The 15,443-nt window shown below is 39.6% G+C and overlaps 1 protein-coding gene across 7 annotated transcripts in view; it reads right to left on the reverse strand.

The window, feature by feature from the left end:
• NEK10 (NIMA related kinase 10) overlaps window positions 1-15,437 on the reverse strand; it is a 189,548-nt gene extending 174,111 nt beyond the window's left edge. For all 7 annotated transcript variants that reach the window (XM_060180452.1, XM_060180448.1, XM_060180447.1 and 4 more), the window contains exons 1-4: window positions 15,422-15,437; window positions 13,751-13,837; window positions 4,732-4,956; window positions 764-903 (exon numbers count right to left, since the gene is read on the reverse strand). In XM_060180452.1, the coding sequence (XP_060036435.1) occupies window positions 764-903; window positions 4,732-4,956; window positions 13,751-13,785 (400 nt within the window). In that variant the 5' untranslated portion in view covers window positions 13,786-13,837; window positions 15,422-15,437. The remainder of the gene's footprint in view (window positions 1-763; window positions 904-4,731; window positions 4,957-13,750; window positions 13,838-15,421) is intronic.
• Window positions 15,438-15,443: the final 6 nt, after the last annotated feature.

Consider the following 15,443-nt stretch of genomic DNA (forward strand, 5'->3'; position numbering starts at 1 on the left):
ATCCTCCTTGCTCAGTCCTCCTCCCTCCTCCCCATGTGTCCTTCCCCTTTTCAAATTTGCCTGCCCTCCTGCTGGCCCACCAGGTCCTCTCTGCTCCTCTCCCACAGGTCACTACATAGGACTGTGGTCCCACTTGTTATAAAGGTCAAATGCACTTCTGCAGGGTAGACTGTACAACCAGCCAAGGTTGTGTCAGATTACCAAAACGTGTATGCACACCCACGCACACACAACAGTCTTTTCCTTTTTAGGAGCCCAGGGTGTGTGAGGAAGGTATTCTCTTTCTCTTGTGGGATGGGGATGTGGATTGTAGAATTTCCCCTAAGGAGAGTGTTTAAGATCTAGAATAGCATAGAAATGGGGATTCTGATCATAGATTCACCTGCAATCCTATACCCAAAGTTACCAGTAATAAAACTAGTATTCTTGCTTATGCATCTCTGGCTTTTATGTTTACTTCTCAATCCATTCACAACCTGAAAGGGAAGGTAACGATTACATCGGCAAACAGCTAGCCCAACACTGGTGTCAAGAAGTTTCAGGCACCCACATGGATTTCACATTTTATTTTTTTTAGTTTTTAAAGTAATTTTTACTTTTTTAAATTATTGAGAGCTATCAGGACATTACTGTGTCATTGTATGCAGTGACAAGAATGGGCATGTGTGGCCTTGAACTTCACATTTCTTTAAACTTGCAATGTTTTAAACATAGTAAGTTATACAGTAATGAATAATGACATGTAGTAGTATAATATAAATACCTGCTTGAAGAGAGAAAGTATTTTCTTGTATTTCCCGTGGACTCAAATCTTCTGATAGGTGGAGCTGTTGGATTCGGCCCGATGCATTTGCACTAGACAGGCTTCCAATAGAAGAACGATCAGAAACAAAATTTCTGTCTCTGAAAGAGAAAAGTTCATGTATAAGTCAATTTACCATTTTTCCTTCATGGCTCGTGATTTCTAAGTAAGTTTGACAATATGTCCCTCCTCCCTGCATCATAAAGTTTTCTTCTGTGTTATGTTTACTATTTCATTTTCCAGTCTCCCTAGAGCTGACTTTTGTGTATTTTGTGAAGTAGGAGTCATTTATTTATAAAGTTGTTAAGATACTTCTTAAACTGACTGAGCACTTTTTTGTTTTGCCCCCCATATTATTAGCAAGGGGTTAATGGTTTGCAGTACTTTTGTTTGTTGTGTTTTGTTTTGTTTTTGCCTCCAGGGTTATCACTGGGGCTCAGTGCCTACACTACGGATCCACTGCTCCTGGAGGTCATTTTTCCCATTTTGCTGCCCTTGTTGTTGCCACTATTGTTGTTGTTGTTGGATAGGACAGAGAGAAATTGAGAGAGGAGGGGAAGACAGAGAGGGGGAGAGAAAGGCAGACACCTGCAGACCTGCTTTACCGCCTGTGAAGCGATGCCCATGCAGGTGGGATGCGGTGGGGGGTGGGGGGATTGAACCAGGATCCTTGCAGAAATCTCTGTGCTTCGCACTATGTGCTCTTAACTCAGTGCACCACCTCCCAGCTCCCTGCAGACATCTTTTTATTCTGCCTCTCACCCTCAGTTTCTATTTCTCTGTATCTCACCCTCTACCAAAGTAAGGGGGAGAAGCAACTGGAAGTGCTGGAGTTGTCATGCAGGCACTGAGCCCTAGAATAACTCTGGTGGCAAATAAATAAATGTTATGGATAAGCCCACCCACCTAATCAAAACCCTGTAGGGACCACCTTTGTATCTGGATTTAAGTTTTGAGTTCAAAAGGATAGAAGCAGGTTTTCTAGAAGCTGCTCTGATGACAGGGCTGGTTTATACTTAAGGTAGCAGACAAGTGGGCATCTCTCCCCATGGCGCCAGCTCGAGGCAGCCCAGGGATGTGCACAAGCTCTGAAAACACACTGTTTAGTCAGCTGGGGTAGTAAGTTCTCCTAGAGGACTGAGGCATATTTCACATAGAATAGGCGCTGACGCATCTCACCCTCCCAGGAGGAGACTTCTAGCACTGCACTACAGAAATGCACTGGCCACTCCATTTCCAGCAGCCAGTTTTGTTCATTTTTTTAATAAAATTTTATAGGGGAGAGAGAGGGAGGGAGGGAGGAGAGAGAAAATGAATGTGAGGATAATACCTGAAGCCAGGTGCTAGCACATAGTTAACTTGTATAATCACAGGGCGTGCCACCACTCATCCAGAAAATGACTATACAGATGAAAAAAATACTCTTTTGTCAAAGACAGCTATGACTTAGACAAAAGAAAAGAGTTGGTATTAAGCTTGGATTAAACTCAGGTCTATGTGATAAAAAGAGTTTTTTGTCTTTAAAAGTATTTTGCCTTTAAAGAATTCAAGTATATCATCAAGTAAAGAACTGCTCATGCTGGATTAGTGCTCTGACCTCTCACTCCCTAAACAAAACAAATAAATGTTTAAAAAGCAAAAGGGGATGGAGGCAGGAGGTAGCACAGCGGGTTAACCACACATGGTGCAAAGCATAAGAATCCTGGTTTGAGCCCCTGGCTCCCCACCTGCAGAAGGGTTGATTCACAAGTGGTGAAGCAGATCTTTCTCTCCCCCTCTGTCTTCCTGTCCTCTCTCCATTTCTCTCTGTCCTATCCAACAGCAATAACAATAATAACAACAACAAGGGCAACAAAAATGAGGAGGGGATAACTGTTCCTCTCTAAAAAAGAAAAAAAGAAAAAAAAAAAAAAAAAAAGGAATGAGGTAGTCTCCAAGAGGATCACCACAGCTATTCTAAAAGTAACAATTGGCTAATAACAATCACCACCACCATCATATTCTTCAAAGTTGAGCAAAGGAAATGAAAAAATTGACAATTATAGTCACTATGATCAAGGGATTAGCTTATTATGCTACCTTACTAAAAATATTTATAATTAAGTAAACCAACATTACCTCTATAAAATAAAAATTATCTCTATAAAAAAAAAAGAATAAAATAAATTCCCCATCGGGCCTGAAAGATATCAGATCACAGATCTCAGCATCAGATCACAGGACTCATGTGTCTGCGGTCCCAGAGGCCCCAGATTGAGTCCTTATGTGGTAGAGTGAGTGGTGCTCTTCTCTTTCTCATATGAATTAACATCGAGAAGCAATAACTTTGCCATCACAAGAGAGACTTATATTTTATACTTCAAAATATCAGAGATTTTTATGTGATAATTATAAAATCACGCTGACTGACAAAGGTTTATAAATTTTTTCCTTTGTCTTGGCAGTGTCAGAAATAGTTAAATACTGTTCATAGGTCCACAGCCTGTTTTTTTAATTAATTTATTTATTTAAAAAAGGAGACATTAACAAAACCATAGGAGAGGAGGGATACAACTCCACACAATTCCCACCACCAGATCTCCATACCACAGCCTATTCTTAAGCTCTGGAATATTCCAAGAAAATCAAGTTGATAATCCCTAGTTCTGCAATATCCTTGCAGGCATAACCAGTACAAAGCCTAAATAATATTGATTTGATAATATCTATTCATATTAAAATTGATGTCACTCAGCTTTTATTAATATAAGCTTTATTTATGGTCTAGAGACTATAAATGAGATCCCTTTCAAACAGAAATTTGCCTTTTCAACTTTGTTTCAGCACTGGTAGGGATGAATTATACTTCATAATAACATTAAGTAATAGAATCTCCCCACTGAAGATGCTAAATAAATTACTATTCAATACTTTAATACATATGTACATACATATGTGATACTTAAAATACAGTATTTGTTCCCACATACTTCGAGAATTTTAGTTTAAAAATGTTTTAACAATTTCATCCCCCACCTTCTGGTTTTGAATGTCACAGGAATTCATCCTACTTTTGAAAAAGAGATAATAGGGCATTAGCTCACCTTAGAAGAGGACAATGAGGAGTCAGGCGGCAGCGCAGCAGGTTAAGCACAGTTGGTGCAAAGCGCAAGGACTGGCGTTCAAGGATCCCGGTTCAAGCCCCCAGCTCCCCACCTGCAGGGGAGTCGCTTCACAGGCGATGAAGCAGGTCTATCTTTCTCTCCCCCTCTCTGTCTCCCCTCCTCTCTCCATTTCTCTCTGTCCTATCTAACAACGGACGACATCAATAACAACTACAACAATAAAACAAGGGCAACAAAAGGGAATAAATAAAAAAAATATTTTTAAAAAAGAAGAAGAAGAGGACAGTGATTATGAGGAAGTGGAAGGCAACAGGATAAGGGTCAGGTACATGACAAATCATTTCACTGATGGATTTTTTTCTTATTTTAACCAAGGACTATTATGTGTTCCTTTAACGTAGTTTTTGCCTTTTCTTCATAGATAAATGATATATGCATACACAGATATTTTAGTAACTAGTAATGATTGTACTTGAATAAACACGCGATGATTCAAGAAAAAGGTGGGAAGGAAAATGTTTTCTTTGGCCTACTGGGTTTCCCTTCAACTTACTTTTGCAGCCTCAAATGACCTCCGTCTATTTCTTAAATTTCTAGTGCTATATGAGAGACTGGTGATGCATAAAGAAGTATGTCAGAGCTCTCAAGGAGCTTAAAGGATGAATGTACTTGTCACTGACTTAGAGCAGACTTGTGACAAGTAGAAATAACTTGGCAAAATGTGAACCAAAGAGACTCATTAAGGATGTACTTAATCTGCCATCACATGATAAGAGTCCCCAATTTTCAATGAGGCCAAAGTGGCCAAAACCCACTCTGACTCACCCTCGTAAAATATGAAGAAGCTGCTTGATGCCTCCCCAAATGCGAATTTCCACACTGGTCTCAGGATCCTCACAAACCTGAACCAGAATCCAGACAACACTCCAGAGTAGTTTCAGATGGTCAGAGTGCAGCAGACTGAGGAGAACTGGGATTCCCTCATAGAGCTTCACCTGTTCTTTGACCTGAGGTTCAGCACACAGTAGGCGCAGTAACTCTGCAGTCAGTCTAGGGAGAGGGAGAGAAGGAAAATCACAACACGGCAGGCTCCTGACATTAAATTAAATGACTGATCATCACTCCACATATAGGCCAACATGTGTTTTTGTAAATGATGGACCACCATCAAACATTTTCAGCTTTACTAGTCATACAGTTCCTGTGTTATAACTATCCAATCATGCCAACATAATGCCAAATCAGTCAGAGACAACACGTGGAAATTATTGGGTAGGTTCCAGTAAATCCTTATTTACAAAAACAAGTAGAAGGTCAAATTTAACCTGAGAGTCAGTTTGATGACTACTGTTCCAAGTTATATCCTCACAGTACTGGCTAAAGAGCTACTAAACTAGCAGGGACCAAGTCCCTACAATGGGACACACGTTGTGCTCAATGTAAAACATCTATAAAAGTCTTATTTAGGAGCGAGGGACCGGCGTAAGGATCCCAGGTCGAGCCCCCAGATCCCCACCTGCAGGGGAGTCGCTTCACAAGTGGTGAAGCAGGTCTGCAGGTGTCTTTCTCTCTCCCTCTCTGTCATCCCTTCCTCTCTCCATTTCTCTCTGTCCTATCCAACAACAACAACAACAATAACAACAACAATAAGAACTACAACAATAAAATAACAAGGGCAACAAAAGGGAATGAATAAATAAATAAATAAATATTACAAAAAATCTTTAAAAGTTTTTTTAAAAAATCTTATTTAGGGAGTCAGGCGGTAGTGTACCAGGTTAAGCTCATGTGGCATGACGTGTAAGGACTGGCATAAGAAACCCAGTTTGACACAGCTATTTATAAGATACTGGGTACTATACAGCAAACCCTAACAAAAGGACTTTTCAAAGTTAACCCAATTACCAAATAATGTGATGATAAAATTAACTATCCATTGTCTTTTTGAACCCTAGGACAGCAGGAACCTCACATCTCCACTATAGAACCCCTACTTCCCCCAGTCCTGGAACCATTGGATAGGGCCCACTTTCCCGCATGCCTCTCCCAATCCATATCAAATAATATTGCATCAGCCAATCGCAACCTAATCAACACAACGATTGCCACCTCAACATGCTTCAGCTCAGACTGCGTCCAGACTTCAGGTGTGGAAAGATAACCCTTCAGCTTCATTACTCAGGTGAGACCTTTCCTTTCATAGCATTCTCTAATTCCATCCCAGGTGGATCACTTTCTAACAAAGTCCCAAAACCTAGATATACACCAGGTTTTGTGAGAGAGAGCATATGTTCACACGTATCCATAAACAAGTGCAAAATATATACCTGAAAGCAGAAGTACACTAGAGTTTGCAGTGAGTACCCCCCCAACACTTCCTCTCCACTATCCCAACCTTTGGGTCCATGATTGCTCAACAATTTGTTTGGCTTTGTATGTTAACTCTCTTTTCAGCCACCAGGTTCCAGATGCCATCAGGATGCCGGCCAGGCTTCCCTGGACTGAAGACCCCACCAATGTGTCCTGGAGCTCCGCTTCCCCAGAGACCCACCCTACTAGGGAAAGAGAGAGGCAGACTGGGAGTATGGACCAACCAGTCAACGCCCATGTTCAGCGGGGAAGCAATTACAGAAGCCAGACCTTCCACCTTCTGCAACCCACAATGACCCTGGGTCCATGCTCCCAGAGGGAGAGAGAGTGGGAAAGCTATCAGGCGAGTCGATGAGATATGGAGATTGGGTGGTGGGAATTGTGTGGAGTTGTACCCCTTCTACCCTATGGTTTTGTTAATTTATCCTTTCTTAAATAAAAAATAAATTAAAAAAAAAAGAATCAGGCTCAGAAAAAAAAAAAACTAGTATAGTCACGGGCTCTTTGGAATATAAGTAAAATGGGCCTTCTAACTACAAAATGGAGACTCCCCCTCCCCCCACCAACTCTCCATCTGAACTATTCTGGTGGTGGGAATTGTATGGATTTGTACTCCTCTTATCTTACGGTCTTTGTCAATGTTTCCTTTTTATAAATAAAAATGAAAAAAAAAGAAAGAAAGAAACCCAGTTTGAGCCCTGGCTCCCCACCTGTAGGGAGTCACTTTGCAGGCGGTGAAGTAAGAAGCAGGTCTGCAGGTGTCTCTCTCCCCCCACCCCATCTTCCCCTCTTTTCTCCATTTTTCTCTGTCCTATCCAAGAACAACGACATCAACAACAACAAGAATACAACAACAATAAAAAAGAACAGGGGCAACAAAAGGGAAAATAAGTAATAAAAAAAAGTCTTATTTAGAAACTTACTGCGTGGCTGAAAAGACAAGATACTCAAACAGAATGGCTATCAAAAACATGCTAGTGAAGAGGAATTAGACCTTAAAGTGCTTAGTGACTATTTGGAGAGTAAAATAAAAATAACTGGGGGCATATGACATGAGGATCCGCTGAGCTCTGGACACTGATGACATGTTCCATAGAACCAACCCTAGTCCTTCTGTCTCACACTCCCTCAACCCTGACTTGTGAGGTTGGCTTACACGTCTCCCCCAGCTGCCAGAAATTCTAGTTGTCTGGCTTTTTCTGCTGTGTTCTAAAGCAAAGTTACTGTCCTCTTCTTCAAATCTGTTCTTTCTTTTATATCCTTCCTCCCAATCCAATTTTCAAAGCCAGCAGACTGGGAATCATTTAAGTCATTTCCTTCTTTTTCCCAAACTTGTCTCTGCCAAGCAAAAACCTTTGGTACTCAGTATTTCCTGGTCAACTGTAAGAGCCTGTAAATAATGCAGTGTGCTCACCCCTACCTCTCTTCCCATTCTTGTGATTTTTTTTTTAATTTTCATTTATAAAATGGAAACACTGACAAGACCATAGGATAAGAGGGGTACAATTCCCACCACTGGACTCCGTATCCCATCCCCTCCCCGATAGCATTCTTATTCTATTTATTTATTTATTTATTTATTTATTTATAAAAAGGAAACACTGGGAGTAGGGGCACCAAAGTAAAAATCTCTGGGTTGAGGGCGAGAGCAGAAGTTCAGCTTTACTGAGGGGGGTGGGGGGTGGGGGCTGGGGTGGGACACAGTTTTTTGGTAGTGGGAATGGTGTTTGTGTACACTCCTATTAATTTGTAGTCATATTTGTAGTCACTATGTAATTAATATTAGAGGGGAAAAATTGGATGTCTCAGACTTTTTAATTCACAGACCATAGGCTGAGTCTTTGATATGTTGACTCTCTTAAAAGCTTAGACCAGGGAGAACAGAAGCAACCAGTGACACAGCTATATACAAATAATGTCAAAGGACATAAATTAGGGTGATGTTGTGTATGATACAGCAAATCCTAACAAAGGGATTTTTCAAAGTTAAACCAATTGCCAAATAATACGATAATAGCAAAAACTATCTATTGTCTTCTTAAACCCTAAGACAGCAGGAACCTCCCGCTTCCTCTACAGAGCCTATATTTCTCCAGTCCTGGAACCTCTAGGCTGGGGCTCACTTTCCTGCATGCTTCTCTCAATTCATACCAAATGATATCTCATCTGCTGATCCCAACCTAATAAACACAATGAGTATCACCTCAGCATGCTTCACTTCAGACTGTGTCCAGAGACATCAGGCATGGAATGTCAACCCTTCAGCCTCATTACTTGCGTGAGACCTTTCCTTTCATAGGATTCTCTAATTCCACTCCAGGCGGTTCACTTCCTAACAAAGTCCCAAAACCTAGATATAGATCAGGTCCCATGAGATAGAGCATATGTTCACATAAATTAGGGTAAAATATATACCTGAAAGCAAAAGTACACAATAGTCTGCAGTGAGTCAGTACAAAGTTCATAATGAAATAGTGTCTACTTAGACCTAGATAACCCTCCTCACCTACTTCCTATTACACTTCCCTCACTCATTCCAAAGCTAACCTTATTAAAGCAAGGACTGCAAAAGTTCAGTAAGGGCAAGAGACTGGCATACTTTAACGATGACTCTATAGTCACTATCAGGCCACCCCATCAGCTATGGCCCTATTCAGGGGGAGTCCTGAGATTCCCAAACAGACATGATGGGCCTAGACCTCAAATAAATCCCTCTCCTCAATGTTACCCGTCATCTCTATCAGGAACAACACAATAGACCCCTTTGTGGGCCCCTTTCCCTTAACGTAGATCAACAAAGGTAGAGAATGTTTCTCTGAAGGGAGGATGGACAACATACTCTATCTTCCACCTGAGGAAGATGGGTCCTGAAATTGGGCAGCTTGGAAAGTTCCTACTCATGACTACAGAATGTGAGCTCATATCTACAGGGATACAGAGATCACATAGGCTCCTAAGCTGAATATGGGCCCCAGATCACATCAGCTCAATGAGGGTTACAATCAACAATATTTATACCCATTTCCCATATTTGGGAACTACTTTCTTCCCTGATCCAGCTTTCTGGTACTTTTCTCAGCCATGACATCATTTCCCCAGACAATAACTTCAATCCACCTGCATATCAGGTTTCAGGCTCAGGAAAAAAAAAAAAACTAGTATAGTAATAGGCCCTTTGGACTATAACTAAAATAGGCCTACTAGCTATCTACAAAACAGAGACCGACCTCCCCTCTAACTCTTCATCTGCACTATTCCAGCCTTTAGATTCATGATTAGTAATAGTTTGTTTGGCTTTGTATGTTAACTCTCTTTTCAGCCACCAGGTTCCAGATGCTAGCAGGATGCCAACCAGACTTCCCTGGACAGACAACCCCACCAATGTGTCCTGGAGCCCCAACTCCCCAGAGCCCTGCCCCAAGGGAGAGAGACAGGCTGGGAGTATGGATCGACCTGTCAACACTCATGTTCAGTGGGGAAGTAATTACAGAAGCCATACCTTCCACCCTCTGCACCCCATAATGACCTTGAGCCCATACTCCCAGAGGAATAAAGACTAGGGAAGCTATCAGGGGAGGGGATTGGATACAGAGTTCTGGTGGTGGGAACTGTGTGGAGTTGTACCCATAATCCTATGGTTTTGTCAGTGTTTCCTTTTATTATTATTGTTATTTATTTTTTATAAAAAGAAAACAATGACAAAACCATAGGATAAGAGGGGTATATATAATATAATTAACTATATTATATAATTGCTTCTCTGCTGAACATGGGTGTTGACAGGTTGACCCATACTCCCAGTCTGTCTCTTTCTTTTCCTAGTGAGGTGGGGTTCTGGGGAAGTGGGGCTCCAGGACTCATTGGTGGGGTTGTCTGTCCAGGAAAGTCTGTCTGGCATCATGTTAGCATCTGGAACCTGGTGGCTGAAAAAAGAGTTAACAAAAAAAGAAAAAAATAGTTAACATATAGAGCCAAACAAATTGTTGACTAATCATGAATCTAAAGGCTGGAATAGTGCAGATGAAGAGTTGAGGGGTCTCAGTTTTATAGATAGCTAGTAGGTCTATTTTAGTTATATTCCAAAGGGCCTGTGACTATACTAGCTTTTTTTCCCCCCTTAGCCTGAAATCTGATATGCAGGTGGATCCAAGTTATTGTCTGGGGAGATAATGTCATGGCTGGAAAAAGGACCAGAAAGCTGAATCAGGTAGCCTTGCTATTCTTTAACCCTCTGGGAGTATGGACGCAAGGTCATTATGGGGTGCAGAAGGTGGAAGGTCTGGCTTCTGTAATTGCTTCCTAGCTGAATGTGGGCATTGACAGGTCAATCCATACTCCCATTTTGTCTCTCTTGTGATTCTTAATTATGTGCAAGGTACAAAATCCTCCTGTTATCGACCTCCAGTGTTTTCATTCCCATAATGCCTCACAATTCCTTTTTTCCTGTGTCAATTTTCCATGGCTCCTATCCTTCCCAAACTTTAAGTTAATCTATGTTCATTGGTAAAAAGTGGTGTCTTCTCAAACTTCCTACACAATACATTTTGTCTTTGTTTTAAGTGGATCTTGCTGTCACCAGTCCGTTAATTCCACACCCTGTCATTAGACAAATTTTCCACCCAAAATAAATCTGATTATACTTAAAATCTGAATTTTTTATAAATTTGCTGCACTTCTAATTATTATTATTATTATCATTATTTATTACTGAATAGAAACAGAGAGAAATTGAGAGGGGAGGGAGAGATAGAAAGGGAAACAGACAAAGAGACACTTGCAGCCCTGCTTCTCCACTCGTGAAGTTTTCCCCTGCAGGGGCGAGCCAGGGGTTTGAACCCAGGTCTTCTCACACCATAGGTGTGCGTTAACCAGGTGTGCCACCACCTGCATCCCCCCATTCTGAGTTTTTATAATTTTCATGGAAAGGATCATTTCTTTTAGCACAAAAAGCCCATCATGACCTCACTAAAAGTATCTGGTTTCCTTATCTACATAAATGGAATTTAACAGAATCATTCAACAAATCAGATGACTTAATATACTAAAATGATTACAGCAGGAACTGGCATATTAAAATGCTGATAAGGAATAGCTATACTTTACTATAATTTTTATTATTACTGACTTAACAGTGGTTTATAAATTATAAGGTTTAGAGGCTAGAGCCTCACACTCATATTTGGGTGTGTAAATCACCAATCTCACCACCAAAGTTCTGTGACCTTGCTCTGTCAGATAACTACTATATTCCTCACATGGTCTAAGAGACAATTAGGTTACAAACTATTTTAAAAAGCTAATTTTTTTAGCATCAGTAACAACAGAACTGTCAATTCTAGCTTTCAAGTACTTTTCCCCCGCAACCTCTACTCCAGTAGTGTCCAGCCAGGGACATCCCTCTGGTACATACCATTTCACACCTCCGTGGAGAAGTACAGTTTATTTGCATTCTCACTTATTTTTTTAAAATTTTTTCCCTTTTCTTGCCCTTGTTGTTTTATTGTTGTTGTAGTTATTATTGTTGTTATTGATGTTGTCATTGTTGGATAGGACAGAGAGAAATCGAGAGAGGAAGGGATACAAAGGGGGAGAGAAAGATAGACACCTGCAGACCTGCTTCACCAGCTGTGAAACAACGCTCCTGCAGGTGGGGAGCCGGGGGCTCGAACCGAACCGAGATCCTTAAGCCCACCGATACCCCCTGACCCCCGACTCTCACTTCTTTTACCTAGTAACTCCTTCCTTCAGGAAATCTCACGTGACCCTTGGCTCTGATCAGAAGGTATTTCTCTCTCCTTCCAAAGTGCCCTATACATCCATTAACCACACCATTACAGGTTATGATGAACCCATGGATTTGCATGGATGTCACCTCACCTGTTCTGTACCCATACCTCACTTATCTTTGGGTTTCCAATACCTGTGCAGAGGCTGTTTGTTGAATGAGCTCAAATAACCACAACTATTCACATATCTTCTAACAGAGGGTGAAGGGTTTGCAAAAAGCTCAGCTTGCTTGTTGCTTTGCCATATGAGTGACTCAGGTTTAAGCCTGCCTCCCATCATATTGAAGGGCTCTTTCTCTCTATATATCTATCTCTCTCTCTCCCCCCATCTTAAAAAAAAATTTTTAAAAGAAGATCAAATTTTCTTTGAAAAAGAATTCAGTGGGATCCAGGTGGTGGCACACCTGGTTAAGCACACACATTACAGTGCTCAAGGGCCTGGGTTCAAGCCCCTGCTCCCCATGAGCAGAGGAAAAGCTTCCAGAATGGTGAAGCAGGGCTGCAGATACTTCTCTGTCTCTTTTTCTCTATATATCTCCCTCCCCTCTCCATTTCTCTCTTTCTCTATTGAATAATAAAAGATAAAAAAAGACAGAAAAATTATTCAATGAATTTAATAAGTATCAAGGCTTCATTAGTTAAGCTTTGTTATCTATATTGTCTTTTTTGGAAATTTCTTACTCAATTAAATACCAAATGATATAGGATTCAATGCTATTTAAACCAAGTATATAATTAACTGGATAAAGTAATTAAGGCAATATGCAGTTAAAGTAAAAAATTATTCAATTTTATTCAAGACTGTTTTGAGTTATAACAGGTGATCATGAAACATGTAAGTAGATATGTTATTTGTTCAAATTAAGCACAGTATATTTTAGCAAATCATTTATTAAACATATAATATGCAAAATTAAAATAGAGCCAGCATTGAGTTTCTTTCCTTAAATAGGATGTAAAAAAAAAAATGCAAAAATTTCTGCAAAAGACTTTCATGCCTGAGGCACCAGATTCAATCTCCAGAACCACCACACGGCAGAACTGAGCAATGCTCTGGTTTCTATCTATCCAGCTTTCCCTATTTCTTCCTCTCTCTCTCTCACTAAAATGAAATAAATAAAATTTTTTAAATAAAGGCAATAAGTCAAAATACTAAAGATGTGACTATAAAATTCACATAACCCAATTCTATGTCTAGATCTACTAATAGAATCAATGCAAGATTAAAGATGAATTTATGCTCTGATTTACTTATATAAAGTTAAATAATAATAAATACTAAATTTATGGTAATATTCAGTTAATAATATAAATCATATGACAACAATAGCAACAATGATCATTTTTTAAATTTTTTTATATTTCTTTATTTTCCCTTTTGTTGCCCTTATTTTTATTGTTGTTGTAGTTATTATTGTTGTTGTTTTTGATGTCATCGTTGTTGGATAGGACAGAGAGAAATGGAGAGAGGAGGAGAGAAAGATAGACACCTACAGACCTGCTTCACTGCCTGTGAAGCAACTCCCCTGCAGGTGGGGAGCCAGGGGCTGGAATCAGGATCCTTAACACCAGAACTTGTGCTTAGCGCCACATGCCGCTTAACCCCCTGTGCTATATCACCCGACTTCCAACAATGATCATTTTTATCAAATATAAGATATTGTTATTTTCCCTACTAGCAATCCTACCTTTTGGAAAGCAAGTCATACTCATGCAAAATCATCAGCAAATTTTCTACAATGTTGAGTTCACTTATCTTCTCCCTGCATTCTGGACTACAGATTGAAAAATATTAGTAATTACTGAAAATACATTTTACAATGTCTACTTATTTAATATTCTTTGCTCTTATATTATCCCAAGTGATAAAAATTAAATATTAAAATCCAATGTCACTGCATAGGGAATGACTACATACAGTGTTAACATTCCATGATGACAGGTTATAAATTTAAATTTGTTTAACAGAAGTATGATGATATTATTGAACCTTTCCCCCAAAGGGACTCATACACTGCTCACAGAATACTAATGACCAGTAATATTCACAATAGCCATAATATGGAAACAAATGATGTGTCGTTTGGCAGATTAATGGGTTAAAAACTGTAACACACACACACACACACCTGAATATTATTCAGCTATAAAAAAAAAAAAAGAAAACCTGCCATAAGCCAGAGAAAGTTGAATACTGTACAGTGTCACATATGGAGTTTGAACCAAACGAGAATGGAATGGTTGGTGTTTTCAGATGCTGAGAGGATAGAGAAATGGAGAGATGCAACTGAAAAAAGTGCAAACTTCAGTTATAAGAACATTAAATACGGGCCATCTTTCCCCCTGCAGGTGGTGGCACAGCTGGTTAAGTGCACACACTCCAAATGTGCAGAACCCAGGCTCGGGGTCCTGGTGCCCACCTGCAGGGGGAAGCTTTGAGAGTGAGTCTCTCTGTCTCTCTCCCTCTCTTTCTATCAGCCCCTTCCATCTCAATTTCTGCCTGTCTCTATCCAATAAATAGATAATTTAAAAAATTTAAAATTTAAAAAATATATTGAATAATGAATATCAAGCTCTAAAGTAAAGCGGGTAACTGTTGTTAATAAGTTGGTATATATGCTTACACAGAAAAATTAACTGTTAACTACCTCATCACTCAGTGATGAGTGATTATCTTCATTTTATACTGCACAATGGATTTGCACATCAACTCATCACTTTGATAAACTTTAAGTGTGTGTGTGTGTGTGTGTGTGTGTGCATGTGACTTATTCCTCAATAATCTGGGAGAAAAATATAAAACAATGACCCTTTTATTGGCACAAAAATATAGTAAATTTTATTTTACTCAAAATAATCATGACATCCATAGAGGATAAGGTTATCTAGACTGTTCTAAGGATAAAATAATTGAACTATTTATATATTAAATACAGTTGGGGTATAGCTCAGGGGCAGAGCACACAATCATATGCATGATGTAAACCTCCACAGGCTAAAAATAAAATACAGAGAAGTATGAAGAAAGGATGCCAGAAAGACCAAATTACCAAAAAAAAAAAAAAGTGGAAATTTCTAAGTAGCAATAACTTAGGGTCAGATGAAAAGACTAGGTACAGTTTTCTAGTCAGGAGCACAAAAGGAAATTCTAAACTGCATTTACCTTGCCAGCTTGAATGTGTAAATGATTTTCCACAGAGAATCCTCTTCACTATATTAATATGACTTCATGAATATTTTTCACAAATTTTAACCAAGAATGTGACCAAGTAACTCAAGAAGTAGTTCTTCTATGTTGCATAACTACCGCTTAAATTACTAGAGTTGCAGAACTGGAAAACACATTAAAATATACTTACCTTTCAGCTAAACTAGCCAGAG

This window comes from Erinaceus europaeus, chromosome 21 (genome assembly GCF_950295315.1).
Source record: "Erinaceus europaeus chromosome 21, mEriEur2.1, whole genome shotgun sequence".
NCBI classification, from domain to species: domain Eukaryota; kingdom Metazoa; phylum Chordata; class Mammalia; order Eulipotyphla; family Erinaceidae; genus Erinaceus; species Erinaceus europaeus.